The sequence below is a fragment of the Acinonyx jubatus genome, chromosome E2 (genome assembly GCF_027475565.1).
Source record: "Acinonyx jubatus isolate Ajub_Pintada_27869175 chromosome E2, VMU_Ajub_asm_v1.0, whole genome shotgun sequence".
Lineage (NCBI taxonomy): Eukaryota > Metazoa > Chordata > Mammalia > Carnivora > Felidae > Acinonyx > Acinonyx jubatus.
Window position 1 is genome coordinate 1,145,685 of NC_069396.1, and position 25,302 is coordinate 1,170,986.

Sequence of the window (25,302 nt, forward strand, 5' to 3'; positions counted from 1 at the left end):
GCCCGGGCTCGATGGCGCCGGGCGCGGTTGCTATGGCGTCGGTTGCCGCGGCGACGACCTGGCGGCTGGTGCTGCTGCTGCTGCTGCTGCTGCTGCTGAGCATCGGGGGGCTCGGGGCCGCGGACGGCCCGCGGCCCCCCAACATCTTGCTCCTGCTTATGGACGACGTGAGTGCAGCCGCCGATCAGGCTCTGGGGGAGGACCCGGAGTGGGAGGGGCCGTGGGGGAGTTGGGGGGAGGGCCGTGGTGGCGAGAGACCGTGCGAGTGTCGTGGGGGAGGTGATGGGGGGGCCCTGAGGGAGAGAAGGGCCGTGGGGGAAAGGCCCGTGGGCTGGGGAGGGCCATAGGTGGGGGAGGCCGAGGGGGAGTGTGGGGTGGAGGACCGTGGGGGGAGGGCCATAGGTGGGGGAGGCCGAGGGGGAGTGTGGGGTGGAGGGCCGTGGGGGGAGGGCCATAGGTGGGGGAGGCCGAGGGGGAGTGTGGAGGGAAGGGCCGTGGGGGGAAGACTGTGGATAGGCCGAGGGAGAGTGGGGGGGGGGGGAGGTGGGAGGGGTCTGGGGAGAGGTCGTACAGGTGGGAAGGGCCAAGGGCCCTTGAAGGGAGGACCGTAGGTGGGGCAGACAATGGGTGGGGAAGGTGGGGAGGGGGCTGTGGGGGAGGAGGTAGCTACCCCAGGGCAGGAGGTGGGGCTATAGGTGAGGCTGTAGGTGGGGGAGGCCCTGTGGCACCCACCGGGGAGGGATTAGAGCCTGGTCCTGTCATCAGTAGTCTTACTGCAATAAAGTGGAATTGAAGTGGCCAAGTCCAGGCCGGCCAGGGGACGACTTCTTCTCCGCCCTCCCGCTCTGGAAGGACAGAGGGGCAGCCCAGACCGGCTCTCAGCAACCCCCCCCCCCACATCCCGTTGCCGTCTCCCCCTCTGGCAGCGCCTAGGGTGTCGGGGGCAGGGAAGGGGTGTAGAGCTGACCCAGGCCCCCTGCCCTGAGAGTCACTTTCTCTGTGTTTGGCCTGCTGGGTGCGCCCTGCCTGGGGCCGCTCCCGGCTTGCAGACACTTGTGGCCGCAGGTCAGGCGTTTGTGGGTCTGAGAGCGGAGGATGTTAGCTGCTGGGTGTGTGTGCGGGCCCAGGGGCGTGGCCCCCCCGGGCCACTCTGGGGGGCCAGCCCTGCAGGGGTTCGCAGGATTTTTGGCAGCAGGCTGAGCTGTCGGTGCGTCCCCTTGTGACTTTGTCACCTTGCTCTATCTGCAGAAGCTGGCAGTGGAGACTCTGAACTTAGAGTGGGTTGTCAGGGAAAAGCCGGAGCACAGAGGGCAGGCCCAGGGTGCTCGACAGTGCTCAGGCCCCGTCCCTCTTGTGACTTGCGCTCCTCAAACCCTCGGAAGGACTCCGCTTCGGTGTGAGTCGGCCGGCAGCTGCGGCCCTTGGAGAGCTTCAGGATGGCCACGAAGAGGCCGAGGCCAGGCTGGTGAGGGGAGCGTTCAGCCTGGCCCTGACCTCCAGGGAAGGTCAGGGTGTGGAGCTTGAGTTCCATCCCTGACGACAGTGACTTAATCGGTCACGGCCTGTAGCGAACCCTCCGTGAAAACCCCGAGCAGCGGCAGCTGAGGGGTTCCAGGCGGGTACCTCCATGGAGGTGCCGGGAGGGTGGCCTGACCAGGGGGCAAGCAGGCTTCTGCCCACCCAGGCTCCCCTTGGGCTGTTCCGTCTGTCTCATCTGGTGTTCCCGAGTCACACCCTTTAGGACAAACTGGTGTCAGGAAATACGACGCATTCCTGGGCTCTGTGAGACGTGGCAGCCAGTCCTTGGGTTCCGTCAGAAGTACAGAGGCCTGGAACACGCAGCTGGTGTCTGCAGTGGGGCCAGCCTGTGGCACTGAGCCCCTCACCTGTGGGGTCTGATGCCAGCTCCTGGGAGGTGGGGCAGAACTGGGTGGTTGGCACCCAGGAGCTGAAGAAGCAGTTGGTGTGGAGAACCCCCAGAGTTAGTGTCAGAAGTGTTGCGAGTAGGGGCGCCTGGGGGGCTCAGTCGGTTGAGTGTCCAACTGGTGGTTTCGGCTCAGGTCATGATCTCACAGTTCGTGAGTTTGAGCCCCGCATCGGGCTCTGTGCTGACAGTGCAGAGCCTGCTTGGGATTCTCTCTCTCTGCCCCTCCCGTGTGTGTGTGTGTGTGTGTGTGTGTGTGCACTCTCTCTCTCTCTCTCGTTCTTTCTCTCAAAATAAATAAAAATGAAAAATAAAAAAGTTTTTCGAGTAAAAATTGGGATTTCCCCAAAAGGCAGACAGAGACCCTCACGGGACCTTTGGACCAGGGCCATGGGCCTCACGCAGCTGCCGGGAAAAATTCAGGTTTCAGAGATTTAGCTCAAGAAAATGAACGTAAAGTCTCTCAAAACTTTTCCTTATTAAAATCATAATTTTTTTTTATAAAAAAAAAAAAAAAGAGTTCTTCAGCAGTCCTGAAGAAAAATCCCAGACACTTCTGTGGTTCTGCTCTCCGGGGGACACTGAACGTGCTGGTCTTCAGTGTGTGAACTTGCTCAGGGGATGGCTGCTCCTGAAGCAGGTTGTGGCCTCTCGGGAGACCCCGTCCCGATGGCTGTGACGGAAACTCCGCTTCCTGGGGAACAACATGTCTTGCACACGCGCCCTCTGTGTCTCCCTGCCTGTGCCAGCCCCTCAGAGCCGGGCCCGCCAGAGGCTGGTGTGAGCAGGCCCCTTGGGCTGGCCACACTCTCCTGAAGGCTCACCCTTTCGGATTCCTGCCCTCCCCTTCTGTCTCCGGGCAGTACACGCTCTCCTCGCCAGCGCCCGTAGCGTTTTATGTTGTAGTGTTTTGAAATGATCGTGTTTTGGGGACGCTGGGTCGAAATCCATTAACTTCTGTTTCGTTCTGCCTTTTTGAGGGGCTGCTGGAGGGCCCAGACGTGCACGGGTGACTGTGTTTTGTCGAAAGCGTGGCTTCAGGCCCAAGAGGTCCCAAGTGGTGGTGCGTGACCGGCACCGCGGTGCTTTCGCTTGAGGGGACTATGTGGGGAGCCCCCCACCCCCCGGACACCCGCCATGGGGCAACAGGAAACCGTCACAGCTGGCCGGGAGAGTCAGGGCTGGGCCTCTCGCGTGCAGGTTCCTCCTTGTGGCCTTGGGGTTGCTTGGCAGCCAGAAGTCCTCCAGACTTCTGATCCGCCAACGTGGGTTACTTGGGACCTGCTGATGATAATGACATGACACGCACTCGGAGTGACTCAGGCGACGATAGCAATTCCGTTTTTCCCAACCGGATAGGCCCAGCCACTGTGGCTTCAGGCCAGCAGGATCCAGAAGCACGCCCGGTCCCCCCGAGCCGCGTCTCCAGGCCCGGTTGCAGGGTGCGCTGCCTTGATGGCTCAGGTGGCTTGCCTGAGTCAGCCTCGCTGGGGAGGTCCAGTGCAGGGAGCGGGATGGGGGCAGGCGTGGCGGGGCCTCCTCGGCTCTCCCGGGTGGCGCCCGGCAAGGGCCAGGACCACGGACGGACGGCTGTGTCGGTGTCCCTCACCGGGCGGGCGCGCGCCCCAGGAGTTTAGAAGATGTTGGGAACGACTGCAGGGTCGGAGAGATCGAGCCCCGCGTGGGGCTCCATGCTAGCATCGTGGAGCCTGCTTGGGAGCCTCTCTCTCCCCGTCGCTGTTCCTCCCCCACTAGTGCCCATGTTTATGCGCGTGCACTCTTTCTCTCTCTGTGTCTCTAAGTAAGTAAATAAATAAAAAGAGTTATCCTTTCTGTCCGAGTCCTGGAGGCCAGAGGGAAATCGGGGTGGCGGCAGGACTGGCTCCCCCGGGCCTCGGGAGGAGCCTCTCCTGCCTGTCCTCTGGCTCTGGTGGCCCCTGGCCTTCCCGGCTTGTGGCCTCGGCCCTCAGTCTCTCTCCTCCCATGGCTTCCCCGTGTCTGCATCTCCTGCCTGGACAGGAGTCGTTGAGTTTGGGGCCCGTCTCCCCCCAGAGACCCCACATCTTAGCGGACGACACCTGCGTTTCCAAATAGGAGGCGTGCGTGGGGTCCGAGTGGACCTGACGTTCGACCCGGGACCGTGTGGGTGGGCCGCGTTCTGTACGTGCACCCGGCACGTGACAGGCTCTGGGGCCGTCGTGAATCGTGGCGCCGGCTGGCCGTTCCCCGGGTAGACCCGGGAGTGGAACCACGCGGGCGTGGGGCCATGCCGTGGCGAGCTTGGTGGGGAGCCTGGCCGCTTCTTCCTCGGCCTGGCTTTGCGCAGTAGGCTCGGGGGCTCTCGCTTCTCGTTGCGCGTAGATGTGTGTTTTGAGCCGCTGGCCCCGCGAGCGGGAGGCCGCCGGGCGCTGGGGTGGGGTCGGTGGGCTCTGCGGCTCGCGGGGCGCAGCGACGGTGGCTCTGGCTTTCCAGTCGCGGCTCCCCTGAGACGGAAGGAGGTGGTTCCACCTCTCCGTGCCGTCTCCTGCAGATGGGGTGGGGCGATCTGGGCGTGAACGGAGAACCTTCCAGAGAGACCCCAAATTTGGACCGGATGGCCGCAGAGGGGACGCTTTTCCCAAACTTCTACTCAGCCAATCCACTGTGCTCGCCGTGTAAGTTGGGGCTGGGCTGCGGGCATGAGGAGGGTACGGGCACCCGGGCGGCCCTGACTCCGCCGCTCCCGCCTTCCTTCCGAGCGGAGCGCCACAAGGGCTGGCAGGCGGGTGCGGCCTTTTCCCCTGGGGCCCGAGCCCCATGCCGTCATGGGGTTGGGAGGTAGAAGCCGCCTGTGGCCTCCTGGGACAGCCACTCGGGCTGCAGAGACGGCCTAACGTGCGGCCCTGGGAGGAGCAGGAGGGCCGGAGGGGCCGGCCGTGGGGCTCGCGTGGGACTCGGGCTCGCCACGGTTTCTGTTCTCCCCGCACAGCCAGGGCGGCTCTGCTCACCGGACGCCTGCCCATCCGCAACGGCTTCTACACCACCAACGGGAGGGCCAGAAACGGTACGCTACCCACCGACGGCGTCTGTGGGCGCGGGGGGCCCGGGGAGGAGGGCTGGGGCTGGTCACCGTGGTCACATGCGACCTTGCGTGTGCAGAGTGGTGCCCGTCACCTGGGCTCAGAGGTGCTGTTCAGGTTGTAGCACGTCGTTTGAAACAGACCGTTGTGGTGCTTCCGCTCAGGATAGTGCATTTTGGGGGCGCCTGGGGGACTCAGGCGGTTGAGCGTCCGACTTCGGCTCAGGTCACGGTCTCACAGTCCGTGAGTTCGGGCCCCACGTCGCGCTCTGTGCCGACAGATCAGAGCCTGGAGCCTGCTTTGGATTCTGTGTCTCCCCCTCTCTCTGCCCCTGCACCGCTCGCACGTGCACACTCTCCTTTTCTCTCTCTCAAAAATAAACATTAGCAAGAGAAATTTAAGACTGCGTTTTTTTTGAGTTTACGTATTCATTCTGAGAGAGAGGGGGCGCACGCACGTGCGGCGGGGGAGGGGCAGAGAGGGAGAATCCCAAGCCGGCTCCGTGCTGTCAGCGCAGAGCCCAGCACAGGGCTTGAACCCCCAAACTGTGAGATTGTGACCTGGGCCGAAACCAAAAGTCGGACGCTTAACCGACTTGAGCCCCCCAGGCGCCCCCAAAACAGTGCGTTTGAAGAGGAAGGTGGGGGTTGGTGGGCGGTCTTCTCAGGGACTCGGTGGAGGGCCCGCCCAGTCTCTTTCCGGCTGCAGCTGTGACGGGGACAGCCGGGCCCAGCACCCCTCCCTGCTCCTTGTACCCGGGCAACTTGGACGGTCGCGCTGCGGGGATCTCGGGGGGCCCTGGGGGAACAGGGGCATAGAGAGCCCGGGGAGCACATGCCGTATTGCCCTGCAGCCTACACGCCCCAGGAGATCGTGGGTGGCATCCCGGACGACGAGCTCCTCCTGCCCGAGCTGCTGAAGGGGGCCGGCTACGTCAGCAAGATTGTGGGCAAGTGGTGAGTCCTGACCCTGCTCTGGAGCGTGCCCCACGCCAGGGATGCTGGCGAGACGCTTCCAGGAGGCGGGTCCTCGGGTGGGAGCGGGAGTCCGCTGTCCTGCTCCCACGTCACCTTCCCGGCCGCACACCCTGCCCCCTGACCCCTGCTCGTCTCCCCTGGGTGCCTGTCAGTGCGGCTCGTTCGGCACGGGTGACACCGTGTCGGCAAGCACAGGTGCTCTGTGTGTGGGTGGTGTGAAGAGGCAGCGGGAGGTGACGGGCAGCCCCTCGGTGTGGGATCGCCGGGACCCGGCGATGGGACCCCGGAGGCTCGCGTTGCTGTGCGTGTTCGTGTCAGAAGCAGGGTAAACGGCTTCTTAGTGCCCGGGGTCCCCGGGTGCGCAGCCCTGGAGGGTAGGTGTGGAGGCCAGGTGTTCTCTCCTTCCTTTACCGAGTTCCGGGGCTCTTGGAAAAGAGCAGGCCGGCTTCCTACCGCCGGGAGCCTCTCCGGTTTTCCAGCCCTCGTGGCCCCCCCCGCCGCACCGGGGCCCCTCCGGCACTTGCTGGCACTGCTCTGCCCGGGACGGGCGCCTCGTCTGTGCCCCTCGGGGAGGGGGGGGCCGGGTGCACAACACGGTGGTCACGTCGATGGGGGGTCCACGGAAGCCAGAAGTAAGGGTCAGAAACGCAGGAGCTCCAGAAGCTGCCTAACGAACGCGTTCTCGCTCCCGAGTCCAGCCAGGAGCAGAGCTCCCAGCAGGTGGCGGCGGCAGGGCAGGGCCGGTGGGGCCCCGGTCGCCCGCAAGGCCCCTGGTGGTGCCGGGGAGACTGGCAGAGGGTGGGAGCGAGGCCTGCGGGACCGAGTCTGGGCGGCGCCCAGCCCGGCAGCTCCACCCTGCGTCCCCCAGGCCTCCCGGGCGGGGGTCCGTCACAGGGCCATACTGGGTATTGGCGGCCGTGGCCGGACTTCCCTGACCTTCCTCCCAGCGCCCCTTGTCCAGAATTCCTCAGCTCGACCAAGTGCAGGGGTGGGTGCGGCCAGGACTCGAGCGAGAGGCTGCTTGGGCCGCCCTGGGCCCAGGGGGCCGCGAGCGCTGCCACTGCAGGCTGAGCGTGGTCGCCGGACGGCTCCGCGTCGGCAGGACCTCGGGCGGGTGTTGCCGTCAGGCAGAGGCCGCGCGAGCCGGCGCAGGCGGGCAGGCAGGGGTGCCGCAGGCGGCCGCTGTGGCCTCCTCCCCGCTGGGGCTGGAGGGCGCTGTTAAGTAACGGGGCGCTGTAGCGGTGCGCCCCGGGAGGACGGGAGGCGCCGGGAGGGAGCGCGGAGCCGGCGCTTAGGTTTCTGCCAACAGAGAGGTCCCTGCAGAGAGGCGTGAGGTCGGCGCCCGCCGTGTGGCGTTCCGGAGGCAGAGCGTTTTAGAGCTAGCCGTGGGAGCCGGGCCCCGAGACCCACGTTTCCTGGCATCTTCTTAGACTCCGTTGCCGGGCACCTCGGCTCTGGCCCTGTGTGGCTGCCCTCCCCCAGCGCACCGCACCCTCCTCGAGCAGGTGACCGAGCCGTGTAGCGAGCTCACGGTGCCCTGGCATCCGCACGAGCCACCACGGCCCTTCGGAGCAGGGGCAGGGCTCCCCAGGGGCAGCAGAGGAAGGACCCTCTGTTGCAGGGACGCTGTGCGCGAGCTCACGTGGTCACGAGAGCATGTGTGACCCCCTTCCCCGGTGGGGTCGCCTTGCTCCCCAGGAGCACGGGGCCAGGGTGCACCACATGCGTCTAGCTGTGCTCAGGCACTGCCGGCCCCTCCGATGGGCATCTCCCGTTGGCAGGAGAGCCTGACATTCGGTGCCCCAAGAGGGAGGGTTGTCAGGGATGAGCGTGTGGGGCGGGGTCGCCTCCTCCTGATGCCTACAGTCCAGAGCCTGGTCCGGGGAGAAGCTCGGCCGTTGTCCCCCTGTGGACACACCCACCCGCATTTGGGGCCAGGGCGCTGGCTCGGTGAGCAGCCCCGGCGGGTCCTGGCCCTGCCCCAGTGTGTGATGAGGTCAGGTCCCGGCAGTCAGTTCACCCAGGGCCTGCCGGGCCATCTTTGGGGGCGTGATTATCGGTAACCGGGAGAAGAGGCTCTCGATCGATGACCGTATCCCGAGAGGTTGGTAATTACCTCACTGGGACACTGCCTTCCTCATACACTCGGGGAGGCTGAACCTACAGACCTGTCCCAACAAGTAGGAAAAGGCTGGAAGAAGCTGGAGTGTGGAGGCGGGGCTGCAGTCGGAGTTCTGGGTGGTTTCGGGTGGGTTTGAGGCATCCCACCCTGCGTCTTCCCAGAGCCCTTCCTCGCATCCTGGAGCCATGCGTGGGCACGCTGCTGTGCCTGGCACCCTCTGTGGCCAGTGCCTTCTGCCGTTGCCTGTTGTGGGGGGTGGGCCTGGCGCCCTCCTGGAGGAAGAGGTCCTGGTGTGTCTGGGGCTTAGCGCACATTGGGCACGGGAGCCGCACTTGTTTCCTGAAATGTTCCGTGAAGGCAAGGAGTTGTCGTCTGTGGTCAGAACTCTGGGGCACCGCTGAGCAGGGGTCCCTGAAGCGTCCTGGGTTCCTGTTTCTAGGCATCTGGGCCACAGGCCCCAGTTCCACCCCCTGAAGCACGGATTCGACGAATGGTTTGGATCCCCCAACTGTCACTTTGGACCTTATGACAACAGGGCCAGGCCCAACATCCCTGTGTACAGGGACTGGGAGATGGTCGGCAGGTAATGGGTCCCTCCCCCCCGACCCTAAGGACGGTGGCGCCCGGCCCCTGCCCGCCCCCCATGCTGCCATGGGGGCAGGACGGAGGTTCTGGGACCGCCCGCTTGCCAGCGTGCCCGGGCTCTGCTTTGTCAGCTGGTGGTTCTGCCCGGGGCTGAGGGACTCGGGGCCTGGGGTTGCTGCCTGAGCCACACCTGCAGGGGCTTAACCTGGAAAAGGTTAGAACCATGACGGCGACCAGAGCGCCTCCCCCGAGCAGGTGTGTTCGCACCGCAGCCACATCGGTATCCGAGGCTTGGTTCAAGCCTGTCGGCCGCGCTGTTTGCCTGCCCCGGATTGGCCCGCGGCCGCGCGCCAGGGCACCGTGGGGCTCGGCCCTTCCCTGTGAGCCTGCCGGGGGCGCTCTGCTCCAGGAACCCCTGGTCTGGCCTGTCAGGCCCTGGTCTCTCTTGGGTTTCACGTGGCTTCATGTTCCTTCCTTTTTCATTCTGTCGTGTTTTGGGTGGAAATTCTCGTTGCGTATCGTGGGCCAGAAAGCTAGGTGACGTCCTTGCCTCTTTAGTGGCCGTGTATTGAGACAGTCGCGTGGCTCAGAGCGCACAGCTCGGTGGTTACCGGCACGTTCTTGGTGCCGTGCAGACACGGCCCCCGTGAGCTGCCAGCGGCCCCGGGTGACCATTGACCCTCCTCTGCTGTCCTCTCCCCCTCTGACCTTCTCTCAGATGGGGGCTGCCAGGAGCCTCGTCCTCGAGCCGCCGTGGCCTCAGGAGCAGTGCCAGAATCCGCTCTCGTTTAACGCATCTTTGTTTTGAATGAGGCCCGTGACCGCCTGTGAGGTCGTGGAGGAGGAGGAGGCTTCCCTGGGCTGAAGTCTGGTTCTCGTCTGGGTCTGTGTCCTTGTCAGATACTATGAGGAGTTTCCAATTGACGTGAAGACCGGAGAAGCCAACCTCACCCAGGTGTATTTGCAGGTAATAGAAGCCCGGGCTGGGCAGGCTCCGGGGTTGGGGGCGGGCAGGCCGGCCTCCAGGGCACAGGAAGGTGGTGTGTTTTCCTCAGGAAGCCCTGGATTTCATCAAGAGGCAGCAGGCAGCTCAACGCCCCTTCTTTCTCTACTGGGCCATCGACGCCACTCATGCGCCTGTTTACGCTTCTAGGCCTTTCTTGGGCACCAGCCAGCGAGGGCGGTGAGTCCTTGGTCATAGAGACACAGACCCCCCCCCCCCCCCCCCCCGGCTGGAGGGTTCGTCTGTGCTTGATTACCTCCAGGGACGGGGCACTCGGTACCGTTGCATCTTTAATTAGCATTCACAGAGACTGAAGCCCTGTGCTTCTTTGACGCTGTCCCTCGGCCCGGGTTTCGTGGAAGGAGGGTTGCAGTGGTCTGGTTGGCTCTATCCTGGGGTGCCTCTGAGATCTGGAGTTCTCCTCCCCCTCTTCTCTGAATTCGGCCAGGCTGTTGTGTTGTCCGTCCCGGAAGTCAGGGCCTCGCTGCTTGCTGATGCCGTCTTTCCCCGTAGGTACGGGGATGCTGTCCGGGAGATCGACGACAGTGTCGGGAAAATTCTGGGCCTTCTCCAGAACCTGAGGATCGCGGAAAACACGTTTGTCTTCTTCACATCTGACAACGGTGCCGCCCTCATTTCTGCTCCTAAACAAGGTCAGTGTTCTCACACCATCTCCCGCCCGGCATGTCTGAGACTCTGTCAGGGACCCCTCCTGGGGGCCCTCGTCCAGTGGGAACCAACGGGACAAGGCCCGAGAGCCACACTTGGCCCGGGCCTAGTCACACAGGAGACCGGCAGGGGCCACCCGCCACGTCTCACGGCGCCCCCTCCGCCCCTGAAAGGCTGGGGCATCTCCAGGCCTCAGGGGAGGTGGTGTCTAGGAGGGCAGGGGTGAGCCCCCTGCCCCGGAGTGCTGGCTTGGCTCCGTGAGGGGGCCTCCTCAGGGCTGTGGCCCCTGGGGCTGCTCAGCGAGCTCTCGGCCTGCTCCGTCTCGTAGAGCAAGGATGTTCCACCCTGGTGTCCTGTAAGAGTCTCACCCCCCCCCCCCCCATCATGGCACGTCTCTTCGTCCCATTTTCCTTTAAAACACCGGAGCCTCAGCAGGGCCCTGAGTCACTCAGAGGGCTCTGGAAGGAAGGCTGCATGGATCGGGAAGCCCTCCGGGGACAGGCCTGGGTGGGGAGGTGCTGAGGGACCCTGTAGCTGGTGTCTGTGGGGCAGACAGGTGCAGGTTGAAAAGGAATCGTGTTTCGGTAACGGCAGTGGTTGAGGGTCCGGCCTGGCTGGTCTGGGGCCCCAGGCGGGCCATGTGGTGCCATCCGTGGCCCCTGGAGGGGCTCCATCCTTGGGCAGGCTCCCCTCGTACAGCTGATGGTCCCAGAGGTGGGGGCGGGGTGCCAGTGTCACTGTGGCGCCCACCCGGCTCGGCACCCCGGAGAGCCTCCCTGCCGGCCGCCCTCGCTGTGACCACCAGCCTCCCGGGCCCATCTTTGTGCCTGACTTACGGAATGGTTCACGTGCACGCGATCCACGTGTGTATTTATACGAGCGCAAATCTTTGTACTCCTCACACAGCTTGAGGAGCAGGACTGGGTGAGCCGTGGACCCTCGTCGGCACTCTGAGCCCCGTGAGCCCCCCAGACACAGCACATCCCGTCTTCCTCGCCGTCCCGGGATTCGCACGCCTGTGCGCGCAGTGCCTGCATACCCTCCACAGCTCCTCTCCCCAGACCTGCCTGCACCAAAGGGGTGGGGTTCGGGTCCGGCGTAGGAGCAAGCCCCAGGGGTTACTGCCCCGTTTTACTTTCCCCCATCTCAGGGGGGACCAGGGTTGAGGGAGCCCTGGGCAGCTCGTGCTGGCAGCCGTGGTCCTCCACGTGTCCTGCTGGGGACCTTCCTTTGTGCTCTGGGGCTGGCCGGCCGCTGACGCTTCCCACAGGTGCAGTTCAGGGACCACCTGCTCGGAGGGGGACTTCTCAGATGAACACCCCACGGGACTCGGGGTGATGCGTCTTAACTAGACCCCAGCCCCACACACAGGGGTGCTAAGAAGCCCCACGCCTGGCAGGTGACCGTAAACCCCAGTACCCTGCTCTCGGGGAACACGTTTCGTGGCCCTTGCTCACAACACTGCTCACGTTCCGAATCCGAGCGGTCGCTCAGCACCGGGGACACGATGTTCCGCTTTGAGGCGTTCTGACCTCGAACTTGAGCTGTGAACCCTGCGCCAGTCCCGTGTGGAGGTGCCTGCGTGTTTCGGCAGCATCGCCCCGAGGGGGCCGGGAGGATGGGGGGGGGGGGGCGGGCCGTGGCAAAGAGACGCCACCTGAAGGCGAGCGCCCAGCAGGCCGTGTGCCACCCTGGGAACCGGGGTGGCGTCTGACGGGCGACCCCCTGTCTCCCTAGGTGGTAGCAACGGCCCTTTCCTGTGCGGGAAGCAGACCACGTTTGAAGGTGGGGTGAGGGAGCCTGCGATCGCGTGGTGGCCCGGGCGGATCCCTGCCGGCCAGGTGAGTCAGAGCGGCCACCCCCCGGGCCTCCGCGGCGGTGAGACTCCCGGCGCCTCCCAAGGCTGAGGTGGCTGGAGGAGGGCGAGCGGGGCGGGCCGCAGCGCGTCAGGTGCAGTGCGTGGCCGGCCCGAGTTACAGCGAGCGAAGCAGACTTTATCAGAGCCTTAGCGTGCTAACGGATGTCGCGCACACCTGGAGGGCTCAGGGCACGCCGAGTTTCTAAGACCCTCATCTGGCCGCGGAAGCTTCTCCCCAGAGCGTGTCTCCCGGGCCATGGTTCCTCAGGCCCTCCGAGAGACGGCAGCCGCTGGGCGGTGTGTGCGGCGTGCAAGGGCAGACCGCAGCCTGGTGGCCCCTCGTGGCCGGGCCGGTGTGCGTCCTGCCGTCCCCGCTGGCAGCCTCTTCTCCTCGGAGCACCCGCTCTGTTCCTCCTTCAGCTGAGAACCACGCGCAGCGTGCTGTGTCCCTGGGCGTTTCAGTTCAGACTCCTGGTCCCGGGGGCGTCCAGGCTGACCCGTGAAAACACGCACGTCGCCCTGTCTTACCTGGCCTTTCTCCTCTTTTGATGAGCCCCAGTGCTGGTTTCGGGTCTGCCCTCACAGCAACACCACGAGGCCTCCCGTGACACCTGTGGCTTCTGTCACACCTGCCAGGCTTAGTGGTCTACACGACAGCCTCGTCCCTCGGGCGGGGGATCGGGAGACCAGCACGGGCCTCACGGGCCGGCATCGGTGTCACGGGCCCCGTTTCCTTCTGGAGGCTCCCGGGAGGATCCGTTTCCTCAACTTTCCCGGCTTCTAGAGGCATCCACGGCCCCTCCCTCCGTCGCCCAAGCCAGCAACGGCCCGTCGAGTGTCCCCTCGTCACGTTGATTCTGGCCCTCCCGCCCCCGTCCACCGTTAGAACCCTGTGGTGACACTGGCCTTCCCTGGGGATCCAAGGTCAGCCCCTGTTTTCAGGTCGGCTGCTTGGCAGCCTTGGTTCCCCTCTGCCCCGTAAGGAAGCGTGCTCACAGGATCCGGGGATTGGGGTGTGGACGTGGCGGGGGGTGAGTGGTGGCCTGCCTGTTCTCATCACCACCACTGCCACCGTCGTCGCCATCACCATCATCGTTACTGTCACCGTCCTCCTTCTCCTCACCACCGCTCCCGTGCCACACGTTAGCACACCGTGGCCGAGAAGAGGAAGTCACTTGTCAGGACCTCCCAGCTAGGAGGTGGCAGAACTGGGAGCAGAGCCCTGGTGTGGGGCACGAAGCCCACCCTCCGTGGCTCCCCACAGCCACTCCTCCCTGGGGCTGTCCACGGGGATCCCTGTCCCAAGGGGAGGCTCCGGCCTTTGGGATCACCCTCCACCCCTCGCGCGCCTGGCTTCTCACCCGTCTGGGCCCTGCTCCCGGAGGAGAATGTGCCTAACAGAGCCGTGTGGCCCTCCCTGCACTGGCCCGTGGCACGTGTTGGAATCGAACCGACAGCTCGCGGTGACACCCTGTCATTTGTGCCCGCGGCTGCAGATACTCGGCCCCCCTTTCGCGTCTGGTAGCACGACTTGACCAGTTACAGCCTTGTTTCCGGAGCGAAGTCTCGGGGGTGCTGTGAGAAGTGTCCGTGACTTCCTGCCACGTGCCCGCAACAGCCCTTCTGCGTGTTCTCAAAGACGTTCTGTGCACGTCGAGAGTTTCTGTTTTTCAGAACAGCTTCTGTGTGCTCCCGGCTGTCCCGTGCTCCCGAGGACGTCAGACACCCCGTCTTTCCCATCGTGCCACCCGCACGGCACCCTCCTCCCCGTTTTCCGCAGACGGTTTCTTTTCCTTTGTTGTGCCCTAAAAGAAGCGGCCAAGGAGAGAAGCCACAGGAACGAGATAAGGCCGGCGGCCGTCTCCTCCCTTCTGCAGGGAGGCTCACAGGCCTCGCACCAAACGCTGACCATCCTGCTCCCCCCGCACTGGGCAGCGGCACCAGGGACGCGAGCCGCCGTGGCCTGTGTGCTCAGTTGCCACACGGAGTTGCTCGTGGCAATGTCACGTGATAGCCCTGAGGTGGCAGTCCCCCGGGGCGCGGGAAGCAGTGGCTAAAGTCCCGCCAACAGCGTGTGCACGGGGGATGCCTGCCTCGCCAGACCTGCCAGCAGACCCCCCGGGTCTCCCCACGGACCCGGCCGTCACCCCCAGATCGGACTTGAGGAGAGCGGGGGCCGCCGATGGGAAAACTCCGGGAGACTCCAGAAGAGGCAGAGCCGCGTCCGTGGAGACCAGCAGGCGCCCCGATTCCGAGGACGCACCTCTCCTCAGGCCCGTCCTGCTGCTTGCATGGGGTTAGGCCGTTCGTTCAGGGCCAACGTAGCCTCTGCAAGAAAAGTCGCCGTCCCGTCTGCTCGCCTCCCGTCAGCCCCGGCCAGGCGCCCTCCTCCCTGCTGCTCTGGGCCTCGGGGGTCTCTTTTCCACTTGTGCTCAGACCTGATCTGGGAGGTTCCCAGGGGTTCAGTGTTGAGATAACGGTGACGGCCTCGAGAGGGCAGACGTCACCCTGCTGGACCTGCCGGCCTCTCCCCAGACCGTCTTTTCGCTTCTGTCTGGTTCTCGTTGGTAGCCGCTGCAGCTGTGAGGGCTCGGGATGGGCCTGGAACAGGGCCTCGGCCCGCTCCAGGGTCACGCGGGCCAGCTTGAGCCCCCGTTGGGGCCTAATCTCCCAAAGCCACTCTCCCAACGAGAGGGCTCCTCCCTCCTTTGCAGGGTCCCCAGGGGCGAGAGTGTGGCAGCCACGCGTGAGCCCGCCTGACCCCCAAGGACGTGAGGGGTTCCGGGAGGGGCTGAAAAGGCGGGACCCGCGGCGAGGTGCTGGGCCGGGGCGTGTGGCCGTGCGAGCGCGCACCAGGCGTGGAAGGCCGCTGTCTGCGTGCCCCTTGCTGCCCCTGGCGCCGTCTGGCCGGGGCAGGGCATCCTGAGCACGCCGCCGCCACGTCCCTTTCAGGTGAGCCACCAGCTGGGCAGTGTCATGGACCTCTTCACCACCGGCCTGTCCCTCGCAGGCCTGGCACCACCCAGCGACAGGGCGATCGATGGCCTGGACCTCCTCCCTGCCGTGCTGCGGGGCCGGCTGACAGACAGGTGGGTTCCAGCCAGGCGCTGCCTCCCAGCTCCAGGTGACGCACAAAGCAGGACTCCGTGCCTCGCTGGCTCTCAGCAGAGGGAGGATGTGAGGGCACCGGTGGGACTTTCTGTCTGGTGGACGGGATGTGTCCTGGCGCAGGAGCCCCGGTCCTCCTGAGACCGTTCCTAGCACCCAGGGTGCCGGGGCGTTTCCACGTCGGCTCTCAGGGCGGAGGGCCTTCATTCCTGCCTGTGATGGCTGGCACTTGTGCCTCAGGCCGTGGGAGGGAGGAGAGACTGTTCTCCCCAAGTCTCCGGGCACCCGGACCCCTGGAGCCCGGTCCCGTCCTGCGCCCCACCTCTGTCGGGTCCTTCCTGTCCAGGCTCAGCTTCTCTGCAGTGTGACACTGGCCCTAGAGCTCGCGTCTTGCTGGGGAGGGAGCACCAGAGCCCTGGTCCCAGCAGGCTGTCTGCCCCAAGATGCGGGCCACAGTCTCTCCCAGGGCCTGGAACCGAGGCGGCCGACCTTGGGGGCTCACCCCCAGCAGCCTTGTGGACCTGCTCCCCCGCGTGCCCAGTTTGAGCTCAGCACGGTGGTTTCTGTAGAATTTCGACATAACTGCACACCCGCAAGTTTCTCGTGTCACCTGACCTCCTGTCCCCACCCCACCCCCCTCGCCAAACAGGCCGATATTCTATTACCGTGGCGACACGCTGATGGCGGTCACCCTCGGCCAGTACAAGGCCCACTTCTGGACCTGGACCAATTCCTGGGAGGAGTTCAGACGGGTAAGGGGGCTTAGGGCGGCCGTGGGCTCCGCTTCCCACACCACCTTGTCCTTGGGAGGACACCTCGGGACCAAGCGGGCTGGCTGGTGGCCAGCCCCAGAGGCCTCACCGTGGGCCCGCCGTTAGCAGGGCTGGTAGTGACATGGCGTAGCAACAAGGACAGCTCCTCAGGAGCCTGGACTCCCCTCCTTGGCCACCCTACCCTCTCTGAGGCCTCCCAGAGCCCAGGAGAAAGAGTCCTCAGAACAGGCTAAGTAAGCCTCAGGTCAGAGGGCTCGGACCCAGGTGAACCGGGTTGCCTTCCCCCTGCAACCCCCAGCACTTCCTGTCTTGTCCCTTCCCCCAACCTGTCCAGGTGCTCAGTGGCCCCCCTGAACGGGCCGCTGTAGCGTCTGTGTCCCCGCGGCTGCCCGAAGGGCGTGTGGGCGGCTGCCTGGTCCTGCCCCTCCTGGCCCTCAGCCCCCACCTCTTCCAGGCATCACTCAGGGTGGTGCCCCCGCCCCTCTGAGCGTCTGGCATAAGAGCGGCTTTCCTTTTGGAAGGAAAAGCGGCACGAGTTAGCGACACACCCGAATACGAGGGCACTGTGTGCAAGTCAGGGCGCGGTTGCGAACGTAAGGGCTCTGGTGCCCGGCTGATGAGGCAGACGGCTGTGGCTGTGGGGCCACCACGCGCAGCCAGACAGCCAGAGCCCAGGACAGCGTGTGCCTCCTCCCGGGTGGCCCAGGGCCTGGCCAAAGTCCCTGACTGGCCTTCAGAAGCGAGGATCGGCACCAGGTGAGCTCAGCTGGACCGATTGAGCCAGGGCTTCTCTTCTGGACTCTGACCCCGGGGGTGAGCCCAGAGGAGTGTCCTGCGGGCCTCCAGACTCACCGGGGTAGCAGAACGCTGTTGGCACAGGGCATGACAGAGCCCTGTCCCCTGGCTCGTGCTTTTAGCACCAGCTCCCCCAGCACGGGATCTCAGCCCTGAGCCATTCAGCTCTCCCAGCTTGTGGCCTCCTCTCACCTCCTCTCCGTTCGTCCAGGGTCCCTGCCCCTACTCTCCCTGCCCCCAGCTGAGCACCTGACACCCTCTCCCCCCCCCCCCCCCCCGCCGTCAGGGCTGTGTGTGGTTCACCCCTTAGCTGTTCAGAGTCTCAAAGGCCACAGGAGCACCCGAATACCCAGAGCCTGGCCTCGCGGGGACCTTTGGGGTTAGCTGTGTGCTCTAACTTCTCCCTGCCCCCACCCCCGTGGCACACGTTGGCTTCCCAGGGCTTTCTAGGGCCCTGTTGCTGGTTGCTGGAGAGTCCAGGCGGTCCAGGAAACTGCCCCTCGGGCCTCCCTGTGGCTCCCTCCCTGGCCCTGCAGGCTCGGGGCACCTCTCGGGGCAGGGTCCAGTCCACTCTGGCCCAAGTGAGACACATTCCAGCTCCCGCCCAGGCCCAAACCCAGAAGGGCCGGGAGCTTCTTTCAGAAAGGGTGTTGGAAAAGTCCAGAAGGTCCTACAGGCAGAGCAGCCTGTGTGGCCTGTCCTGATTTGACCCCCTTTACAGCGGGGTCAAAAGTGTCAGGAGAGGCCGCTTCGGCATAACCAGGTGGGGGCCCGCCCTGCTGCTGGTGAGTCACACGCCCCTCCCCCATCCACAGTGCTCTGAGGGTTTTTGTGGAAGCTCCCCGGTTGGTTTGGTTTGCACGGCTTCATGTTCTTGGGAGACCAGGCACACAAAATTTTCTTCCCCCCTCCCTGTGCTACACAGGGTAGCGGCAGTGGGTTCACCCATCGGGGCTGCCCACACGGCTGTGCTGATGGCCCTTGTCCCCGCAGGGGTCAGTGTGGCCCAGGGAGCGTGTGAGGGTGGAAAGGGCCCAAGAGGAAGGGGCCCCCTGCCGCCACCGGCTGCCCTCCCTGCTCCCCCCAGCACCAGGGGGACTTCAGCGGCCCACGAGGTAGGACAGCTTTGTTCAGAGGCCACGTGCCCGCCCTGCTGGGGCCGCACAGCCAGGCCTGGGCTCCCGGCCCGAGGGAGAGAGAGGCCTGGGGTAGCGGCCCAGCTGGGGCCTGCGGGTCTGTGGTCCCTGGGTTTGGGGGTCACGTGCATCCACTCACTGGCTTCCCGGCTGTACGCCCGGTCCTGGGGCTCGCGGCAGGCTTGGGGGGAGAAGGGTGGAGGTCTAGAGGGTGGGCAGGGAGGGGGGCGGGGAGGAGAGGGAGAGGTGGGTAGCATCTTCCTAGTGCCAGACCAGGTGCCACTGTCCCTACAAGTGTGTGACCTCCCCAGCATAGAGGTTGGCTGAGGCCCTGGGAAGAGCTGTGTGCAGGGAGGGCGCATGTGTGCACGTGACCTTCTGCACTTGCGGACTGCATCGCACACGGCTAGCCGAAGTGCACGGTTCCAAAGAGCAGGCCTGTAGAGGAGTGCGCCCTGCTCCCCGCTCTGTGCGCTGCGCTGGGCTCTGAGGAGGGAAGGGGCCCCCGGCTGCAGTGCCCCAAGGGCAAGGCCTCCCTCCCAGAACAACTGTCACGAGAGAGATCCTATACTAATTAACGGGATCTTAATTAAATAGCTTATTTGATTTGCATCCAAATGATAAAGGGTGTTCTGTCTAGACTCGGTGCTTCCCCGACAGCTGCCCTGCATTTTCGTGCTGAGGGTGGCCCGTGGTTAAATCCGTGTCTGTTCCCCGTTACTTGTCCCAGAATCCAGAAGGCCAAGGAGCCACCCGCTCTGGAACCCACTTGGGTATCCGTGGATCCGTAATCGGTTGCCTTCGGCAACTTAGGTTGCCCTTACTTTGCCAGCCACTGACTCAGGAGTCAGCTCGGTGCAGATGAGTGGAATTTCACGGGCTCCTGGCCTCTCTGCTTTATTGAAAAGCAGAGTGTTAAGGGCTCCACTGACAGCTGCCCATTCCGGACACGGGCTCAGAGTGTGTGCCCGTCCACCACGCTGGCGCCTGCAGAAAGCCTTCCGGCGGCTCACGGTTGAGAAGCGAGCTCACGTGTCTGTCCCCCAGCCCCTGGTTGTGGGGTTAGCGTGCACAGGTCATGGCCACGTCACGGCCACCTCTCCAGACCCTGTAAAACCGGTCCTGTGTTGGCCGAAGACCAGTGTCGAGCTACCTGCAGGACCCTGAGATCACCAGTGCGTCAGGACGGTACAGCCGACATTTCCCGTCCCCGAGTCCAGGAGTCCCGAGAGGCAGCCTGTAAGCCTTGGGGACAGAGCTGCAGACTGGGCCGCAGATTCTCGGGGGAGCCCCAGGGCCATCCCAGGACGTGGACAGACTCCCATCGCCCCGTGACATCCCCTTTCAGATGCACATCAGAAGCTGCCCCTGAGAAGGAGCCGTGAGGGCAGAGGTGGCCTAGGGAGGGTGTGGGGCCGGGCCCGTCTGGGGGGCCGTGGGCCACACGCCTGAGCTTTGACATACGCTGGCGGCCTTTTCTGGTGTGCTCAGGCGTGTCCGCTGTGGTCTGTTTCGGTCCCTGCCTGTCACCTGGGCATCTGGGCCGCGTTTCCTCCTGGCTTCTCCTGACGCTGACGAGGCAAAGGAGTCTTCCGGGTGCTGAGTGCCGGGCGTGATGTCTGCCAGGCAGACAGGGTGGGGGAGCTTTGCCCCGGGAATCCGTGCCAGTCAAGATAAGAGCCGGGCTGAAGTATTTTGTGTGTTTTTTAAGTGATAACGCTTTTTTTTTTTAAGATTTTATTTTCTAACTAATCTCTAGACCCAACATGGGGCTCAGACTCACGACCCCAATTTCAAGAGTCTCATGTGCTACCAGTTGAGCCAGGCAGGAGCCCCTAAAGAGATTCACCTCCCGCCAGAAACGGGCCTGATTGCTCAGCAGCCCTGAGGCCCAGCGACGGTGGTGGAAAGGTGCCCCTACAGGACGGCCACCCTCCCGCGTGCTCGTCCCCTCAGCATTCCCTCGTGGAGCGTCCCGGGGTGCAGCACGCGGGTCACGGCTGCTGCCGGAACGGGATGGACTGGCCGGCCTTGCGGAGCTCGCGGCCACTGCCTTCCGGGCCCCCAGCGCGCGTGCAGGCACACACAGCACTCCCCGCCCTCCCCGCCTCTCGTTTCAGGGCGTTGATTTCTGCCCCGGGCAGAACGTGTCAGGAGTCACCACCCACACGCAGGAGGAGCACACGAAGCTGCCCCTGATTTTCCACCTGGGACGAGACCCGGGGGAGAGGTACCCCCTCAGGTGAGCCAGGGGCGGAGGCCTTCGGGCTGCCGGGGCCCCGGGCCGGCAGGTGTAGGCACTGACTGGCGGGCTGCGCGCTCTGAGCTCTGCTCTCCCCCACCCCCGCCCGCCCCCGTGCTCCCATCCCCCTGCTGTCTGGCTCCCGCCCCCACGGTCTGCGTGGCCCCGTCACGGGGCCCCCAACCCTAGCTGCCTTTTTGATGGCAACAGTGGGGGGCTGGGGGCCCGGGCGGCGCCGGCCTGGGAAGATCCACCCTGGGCCCCTTCACCCTCCGGGCCAGGACCGCGCTCCTCCCAGTGAGACTCCAGGATGAGTCGCTTCTTGGGACCTTGGTCCGGCTTAGAGGCCCGGGATCACGGGAAGGAAACAGATAGGTCGTGGGTGAAACCACGTGCCCCACGTCTACCTGCAGCAGAACCTCCTGCGTGGTCTTATTGGCAAGAGGGACTCTACAGAGGTGATCGTGGTGAGGGTCAAAATGAGATCACCCTGGATTAGGATGGCCCTAAATCCAGGGAGAGTATCCCTGGGAGACAGAACGGGATACGGACACGGGAGAGGCCACGTGGAAATGAAAACAGAGGTGAGGGGATACGGCCACAGCCAAGGGACACCCGGAGCCCCCGGGAGCTGGACGAGGCAGGAAGAGCCCTCCCCTGGAGCCTCCGAGGGGGCACGTCCCGCCTGTATCTCGGCCTCCAGCCCCCAGAACTGGGAGGGAAGAGATTTCTGTCATCAAGCCCCCTTCCGCGGCCACCGGTTACTGTAGCTCCAGGACACTCACTGGTGGGAGCTGGGAGCCCCTCAGGGCTGTCACACGCCAGGGAGGTCAGGAGCCCAGGGCCGTGTGCAGGTGGGGTCGAGGATCAGGCTCAACCAGGGGGAGGCTCGGAGCAAGCAGTCTGAGCCCGGCTCCTGACCCCGGAAGTAACTTCAGAGCCAAGACGCAGCAGGACCACGGGAGCAGGTGGCAGGGCCCAGCATCGGGAAGAGCCGCCCACTGCACCTCTGCTCCACCTGCAGCGGCCTTGACCGGCTCCTGGTCACCCGGAAGTTACGTGCGTCAGTGTGCACCATCCCCTCGGGCCCTTGTGCCCATGCTCCCGACAAGGAGACCCAGACCCAGGGTGGGACACAGTTCTGGGAAGAAGAGCCTGGAGCCACCGCCCGGCCCAGAAGGGCTCACGGGCAGACTGAGGGGCCTCCCGGGCTTCCCACGTGCGCTGGCACCACGGTGCCGAGTAAACTGACCAGTCAGCCTGCTGAACGTGGTTTAAGCCGATCCTTCCCAGTGCGTTTGGCCAGAATCGCGGAGACCTGCTTTGAGAAGCTTGTGGGTCTGCCCCCGCTCCACGGATCTGGGCCAAAGGGACCAAGAAGGTGGGGAAGGTGCCAGGAGCCTGCCAGATCTGGGTCTGCTCGGAGGTGCCCGTGACCCTGGCGGTGCCCTCGGTGGTGCCGGTCGAGGCTCAGGCCCGGTGGAGTGGGGCAGGAGGCCTGGCTGCTGTACTGTCACCTGGCTGTGCCTGCGGCCTCGTTTGTAGGGAAGGTTCCCCGAGGTGCACGCCTGCCGCGGGCCAGTGGCTCCAGCAGGGACGGCTCCTTCAGTCCCCAGGCCCGTTCCTGGCCTACTTGGGTGGCCTGCCTCGGCCTGCCCGGGCCTCCCTGCTTCTGTGACCTGGCGCTCTCACCTCTAGCTTTGCCAGCGCGGAGTACCTGGATGCGCTTCGCGGGATCACCCCGGTCGTCCAGCAGCACCAGAAGGCCTTGGTCCCCGGACAGCCTCAGCTCAACGTGTGCAACCAGGCGGTCATGGTAAGTGGCTGGCAGGCCACGGGCCGCCGGTGCCGGGGGTGTCCCGAGGGCCCCGTGAGGTCTGCACCCCCCAGGGCATCACTGTCCTCCCCCCACGGAGCCGTCTGGGACGGCCGTGAGTTCCAGCAGCCGGGGTGATCCCTGGGCAGCGTGGCAGGACCCCGGCAGACCGCACGTCTCCAGAGGCTGCCGGAGCCCCCCTGTGGCTCCCGCTCAGGCCTCACAGGTGTGACCGTTGTGCACGACAGAGACGCCAGACCCGTGTGGGGCAGGGACATGCCAGGCTGATGACCTGGAGGTCCCGTCGGGGACAGACCTTGGCTCCTGCGGGACCCGCCTGCAAGTCCTGTCCCTGTGACGGAACGTGTCTGTGCGCGCCCTGCTCCACAAAGATGGGCGATCAAGTGTCCCGGTGTCGGCAGCACCCCGAAACCCACAGAGCACCGTCGGGATGGCTTAGCCTGGCTTCCCAGGCTGTCAGCCCCTCCTCCCAAGCACCCCATTCCCCAGACCTACCACGTGATTTTGAGGAAGCTGTGGCCTGGAGCCCAGCAGGCTTGGGGGAGTCAAAGTGCAGGGTGGGGCCGACAGGGACAAAGCGTGCTGACCTTTCCTGGCGGCGAGAATGATCATGGTGCGGACAAGGCTGCCTCATCAGCCAGGGTCAGTGCAGGGGTGGTTTTGTCGCTGTTGTCCCCGTCTGGGGCTGTGTGTCCTGAGGCTCCCCAAAGAAAGACACTCAGGGCAGGAGCCAGCAGGGCCGCCTCCTTCCCTCGAGGGCACCGGGGGCTGTCCGGCTTCTGAAGTCACAGCAGTGGGGCAGGAAGGTCCCCGTTTCAGGACCACCACGGAGCCTTGGGTCCCAGGAGCCTGAGAGCCCCCCTCACGCCCCGCCCACAGAGGAGCCACGGTGCCCACTCCAAGCCCCGGCCTTAATCTTTCTGTGCAAGCCAGCTGCCCCCACCTGCCACATGCTGTCCACTGGGGAATGCTGTGCAGACACACACTGGGTCTTAGGGTGGCAGCGTCCTTTCCCACCGCCTGGGGGTGGAGGGACCCGGCTGGGGCACTGTCGCAGCTGGCTGCCCCTGCACTGGGGTGAGGGTGACCCTCTCAGCCCCACACACCCCACGAGTGAACCGAAGACAGACTGGAGCAGTGTGCAGTGGCCCCCAGACACCCAAGGGAGCACTGCCCCTGGAACACTGCACGGATCTACACGCCTGTGCAAAGCCCTTGGCCCTCGCCACACCCTGGACGGAGGGGAGGTCCTGCCTTCTGCCCTCAACCCCCAGCTCAGCCCTGCCTCCACTCTGTCAGGCCAGTGGGGACGAAGATTTGATGTGGTGTCTGTCCTCTGACAAGATCAGTCCTGTACAGCCCTTGAGTAGAGCCTTCTGTCGTGGTACACATGAGACACCAAGGTGCCTTTAAGAATCGTGGGTGCTGGCTCCTCCTGGCGCCCCAGACTGGCAGTCTGCACCCAGATTTTCCATTCTGCACACCCTGTCGCTTTGCTCTGCCTCAAAGGTTGAGAAGAGCTGCTTTCTCCAAAGCTTGCCCTGTCCTAGTGGCTGGCCACACCCTGCATGGGCAACCAGGGGCCATGTGATGCCATCTGGGGCAGGAGGGGACTTCCCCGGGGTTCTCCCTGCCATCGAATCTCTGATTCAGTAACACCCTCTGGGGCCCCCTCTCAGAAGAGTGCCCCCAGCATGATTCTGAGTCTCCCTACCAAGGCACAGGAGCACCCCATGGGCAGTGGGAGGACACAGAAAAACAAGGGAGCCTCCCTCTCTGGCGGGTGTCTCTCGCTGGAGAACTATGGCCATAAAGAGAAAGTCTGGACGTGAATACACATGGCCAAGTTGCCACATTGAGTCGTTGTGCTGAGACAGGCCAGCTCTTCCCCAGGTGACAGCTTTCTGTAGAGAACCTTAAGGCTGTAAGGAGTCTCCTCTGTTAGCCCTTCCTGAAATGTGGCGCTACGGCGGGGACAGGTGGCAACCTGGCCCGTGGCCGCCCATACCCTGGACCCTGAGGCCAAGGAGGAGATGGGGCATGGCAGGAGTCTGACACTACTGAGCCTAGAAGTGTTAAGAGTAACTCAGTGTTCTCTCTTAATTCTCCTTGCCAGAATTGGGCACCCCCAGGCTGTGAAAAGTTAGGGAAGTGCCTGACACCCCCGGAGTCCATCCCCGAGAAGTGCTTCTGGCCCCACTAGCACCTGCTCGTGTTGCAGCCAGGCCTGGGCTCTCCTACTGGCCCTGCCAATGCCTGCGGGGAGGAAGGCTCTGGCCCCAGGGCTCCTGAGCTGGAAGAGCCCCAACTGTTCTCTGCCCCGCCTGCGCCAGACAGACATTACCTACAGGTGACAGCAGGACCTGCACGTGCCCGCGGTCTCCCAGCCCTCCTCCTGGCCCACCCCAACTTGCCACGGCAGCCCACAGCCTCGGCCCAGCCCCAAAGCTGAATGCACTTGCTCAGGGCCCTGCCTCCATCCCGGGATCCGAAGGCGGAGCTGTCCCCTCCCATGTGTGAGTGCCACTGTCAAAGTTGGCCATGCCAATCCTGCTTGAGCCCTTGGCACCATCCTACTAGGAGAGAGTTGTGAATGTGGAAGGGGGTTTGGCAGCAGCCAAGGAAGGCCTCCCTGGTCCGGTGAGGACAGAGGGATGCTAGCACCTTCGTTTTAACACCTACCTTAGGGATGCTGTCCTGGTGCCCTGCATGGCAAGCGGGTTCCTCCCTTCCAGCCGCCCGTTACCTGGTGTGGCACGGTGCGGAGAGACAGCGAGCGGGTGTGGACGCCAACCTTACCCGCCCCGAAGGCGTGTGGAGCCGCCTTCTAGTGGGGTTTTCACGTCTCTGCCGTTGTGATGCCAGAGCTGTACCGTTCTAAGACTTGGGAAATGATGGTGAAAAGTTCTAGAATAAAGTTAACAGGCCTTTTTCTTTTTTTTTTTTTTTAATAAGGATTTGACCCTTTGCGGAAGTGGGCGGGGTGGGTTTCCCTCTGCCCCGCCCCGTCGCTGAGGCCGGGGGTGGCCCCGGCACTCCCAACTCCCGCGCGCTCCCGGAGGGTCTGGCGGAGCCGGCCCGTCCCCTCCAGGGCTCGGCACCCCCGCTGCCGTCCCCGTCCACCGGCGTACTCCTGCAGGGGACGCTCGGGCTGGGCCCCTCATGTTGGTGGCCGCGCGCGTCCGCCCCTCGCACCGCGCGGTAGGAGAGCGAG

At 64.7% G+C, this 25,302-nt stretch overlaps 2 protein-coding genes across 6 annotated transcripts in view; both read left to right on the forward strand.

The window, feature by feature from the left end:
- The window catches only part of APRT (adenine phosphoribosyltransferase), a 50,626-nt gene that overhangs the window by 22,687 nt on the left and 2,637 nt on the right, over positions 1–25,302 (forward strand). The window lies entirely within an intron of this gene.
- Positions 12–25,022, forward strand: GALNS (galactosamine (N-acetyl)-6-sulfatase). Of its 5 annotated transcripts, none has more exons than XR_008293738.1 (15): positions 12–167; positions 4,455–4,578; positions 4,893–4,967; positions 5,837–5,939; positions 8,522–8,665; positions 9,568–9,634; positions 9,723–9,850; positions 10,184–10,323; positions 12,077–12,180; positions 15,150–15,286; positions 15,955–16,057; positions 20,130–20,251; positions 21,950–22,067; positions 24,205–24,604; positions 24,776–25,022. XR_008293738.1 is itself a non-coding variant. In XM_027076414.2 (14 exons), the coding sequence occupies exons 1-14, from the start codon at positions 12–14 to the stop codon at positions 24,289–24,291; spliced, it is 1,608 nt and encodes a 535-aa protein (XP_026932215.2). In that variant the 3' UTR covers positions 24,292–25,022. The 5 variants fall into 5 exon arrangements, 1 of the variants encoding a protein (XP_026932215.2); XR_008293739.1 differs by having other exon boundaries at positions 24,205–24,438; XR_008293740.1 differs by lacking the exon at positions 24,776–25,022 and having other exon boundaries at positions 20,665–22,067; positions 24,205–24,236.